The sequence below is a fragment of the Monopterus albus genome, unplaced genomic scaffold, assembly GCF_001952655.1.
Source record: "Monopterus albus unplaced genomic scaffold, M_albus_1.0 scaffold123.1, whole genome shotgun sequence".
In the NCBI taxonomy this organism is placed as follows: Eukaryota; Metazoa; Chordata; class Actinopteri; order Synbranchiformes; family Synbranchidae; genus Monopterus; species Monopterus albus.
Window position 1 is genome coordinate 1 of NW_018128003.1, and position 3055 is coordinate 3055.

Consider the following 3055-nt stretch of genomic DNA (forward strand, 5'->3'; position numbering starts at 1 on the left):
CGAATGCAAGCCACCCATGTTTTCCGATTTACATTACATTGTAATGCAGTTCGAAAATAAAATATTTTCCAACCGTATATGGACGGTGTGGAGAGAGCTGAATCAACATTTAAACTGTAATGCAGGACAATAGAATTTCCAGCAAATATTTATGGACAATTAAATGAAAAAAAATATATTTTTATAGTTTGTTGGTGTCCAGTCCATAATGTCTGATGTGAGTGGGGAATTTGTGCTTATTCTGTGATTAAAAATTACAATTAAAAATTTTGGCTACAGTCCTGCACATACATACTGCACATAGGGATTCGCTGTAGTTATATTTAAGTTGAAAGGAGGAGCATTCATACTGTATGTGACTAACAATTCTTTTTTCTGTGTTAATGTATCATAGTTCTTCAACAACAGACAAACCAACCCTGGCGGAGAGAATACTGGAGGTGCCTCGGAGTTATATTTATATACCTGAAAAAGGTGAGTGCAAATATACAGAACTTTTATGTTATTTTATTTTAATGACAAACTGACATTAGCTCATTCAATAAAGATAAACCTTTGAAGTGATGCTGGGACTTAAATAACATCCACTGTGACGGAAGAGTTTTCCAGAGATAATGACTCATTTTGTTTTCCAGTGTTTTGTTTTCCACTAAAGCTGGCAGTATCAGCATTTGTTGCCTTTGTGGCAATCTATCACGTAAGTCCTCCATAAACCATTCTCATGAAAAACACGTATTTGCTGCTGTTTATCTTTGTGGAGTACAAATGTGGTCTTGATAACTTTGTTTACTTTGTTTCACCTTTCAGAGTGCATTGTTGTTAGTTGTCCTGGTGGTCCCCACTCTCCATATTGTTTGTGCTGGTATTGATGAAAACATCGCCTTCCTGTTGTTGAGGTTTGGGATTGTCCTGTCAGATGACAGAATGGAGGTTGTCAAAATTGTGACCTTCTACACTTGGCTGCTAGAAGTCCTGGTGGTCCCCACTGCACAAAGATTTGAAAAAATCTGAGTTCGTATTTAAGAAAGTAAGACACTAATATTGTTTTCTTTTTTTACCATTTTGTCTGTTAGTGTGCTACCTCTGTGCAGTGACCTCTTCTTGTCTGGTCAGTCTCATCATGCTCATGAGGTCCATGGTACTTCATAGGTAAGTGCAGTAAAAACTTGTAGAGAGGAGTCACTGGCTACAGAAGAATATATTTTCTTAGAACAACATTAATTGATTTTTGAACACTTGCAGGAATTGCAATAAGCAGACACACTATACAGTACACTCTGAAAAGAAATGTTTAGACTCAACAAAAGAAATTAACGCAACATTTTGCATTAGTCTTTTTGAGTTATGACAACGTCATTAGAAATTACATTGAACCAACAAACTACATTGCGTTAGGGGAATTAGCTTTTCCTCTTCAGTCAAAGATTATTTTAATTACCCCTTATTAACTGTTAGACTAAAGGCAAGATTTTAAGTTTATAACTCACAAAAATTATGTTGCTCCAAGTGGCTTTACCGTATTATTTTAAAGCAATTTTATATGTTGTATAGTTAATTACTATAATAATGTATACAAAATTTTAAATAGCAACCATTTTCAAAATTAAGTGGCTCTTTTGTAGGGTTTTATTATTTTTGTTAATGTAGTAGCTTTTAAGAAAGTCATTAGTTCAACCACTATTTTTGTGCAATTAACTTTTTTTTTAATTTTCAACTGCAGTTGAGTATTTGAACAAATTATATTTAAATCTAGCAAAAACAAACTCAAATTTCAACTGCTCCTCAAATTATAAATAAAGAATCTGGCCATACTCCCTTGAGAAATTAAGTATTAAGCATAATAAATTATGCCGTCACAGCAAAGTTAGGTATAGATATAACAGTCAAAAGCCAAGTAGCATGTCATGGAACTTTCCAAGAGACTAAGCTGTATATGAGTAAGCCCGCAGTAAGCCCGCATCAGTCATTTCCGAAACACCAAAAATACATTGTCTTTGGGCTAAAATATGTATTTCTTTAAACATCTTTGTTTTGTCAACTTTCAAGACAAGATTTGTTGAACATAAAGCATAACAAAACTAACCTGAGAGAGAAACATTCTGTAAGATTTGAGGGTTGCACAACAGCACGGTGGGTTAGCGCTGTTGCCTCACAGCAAGAAGGTCAGCTTGGTGACCTGTCCAGGGTGTAGCCCGCCTCTCGCCCAATGTCCGCTGGACTAGTTTGTGAGATGAACCTAATGTATTACTTGTTTAATTTGTTTCAGGGCCAACCTGAAAGGACTGTATAAGGGAGACATTTATAACAGCCAGAAGACCATTAGTTCATCTAAAGCTGGTCTTGTGTGTTGGATGGGCTTGACAGGATTCCAGACTGTGATTATTTGTCTTGGTAAAGCATTAAATAAAGAGCAAAGCTGTAATTGATTTGAACTTTATTTAAGGATGATGCTGGTAATATTTGTTACATTTTCTATTTATAAACACCATTATAGAGCTCCATTGTGGTTCAAAAATGATTAATAACATTAGTGAGCCACAGTTTGAGTGGCAGGCATGTTCCATCATTGTCATTCTTTTATTTTGACTCTGTCCCACGTACACCATCCTGCTGCCCCAAATACTAACTAAAGCATTGAATGTGGATTAATCCGCCACTGAAAATGGTCCCGAACAAATGCACTAATCGAGTAATATTTGTGAAATAAAATATAATAAATCAATATATTTATGAGTTACTTTTTAGCTTTTTCTTGTGGATCTGTTGAAAATAAGGATGAATAATGCCAGGCTTGTCCATAAATTGATGCTGCAGTGCAGAATCAAATAGCGGAATCCACTCTTCAGATTCATACAGATTAGCATTTAACTGCTTTGCTAAAACAGCTTTAAAGAAAAGTCCATATACCTTTTGGAAACCGGCTGGAATTTCACACCTAACCTTTCTGTTTCTGTGCTGCCTTGGCAGGAAAGGCTATCCAGACAGTTGTCTTTTTCATCTGCTTCTTATTCCTGGTATTTCTGATTATTATCCCCATTTTTTTATGGTCGTAACA

The 3055-nt window shown here is 35.4% G+C and overlaps 1 protein-coding gene across 1 annotated transcript; it reads left to right on the forward strand.

The window, feature by feature from the left end:
• Positions 1–394: 394 nt before the first annotated feature.
• LOC109967023 (stimulated by retinoic acid gene 6 protein homolog) lies at positions 395–1580 on the forward strand (the record flags this gene model as incomplete). The annotated part of the gene is made up of 4 exons (XM_020612337.1): positions 395–474; positions 636–697; positions 808–930; positions 1074–1580. Coding segments are annotated over 4 exons (286 nt in total), but the record flags the coding sequence as incomplete, so codon positions are not given.
• Between the last annotated feature and the right edge of the window lie 1475 nt (positions 1581–3055).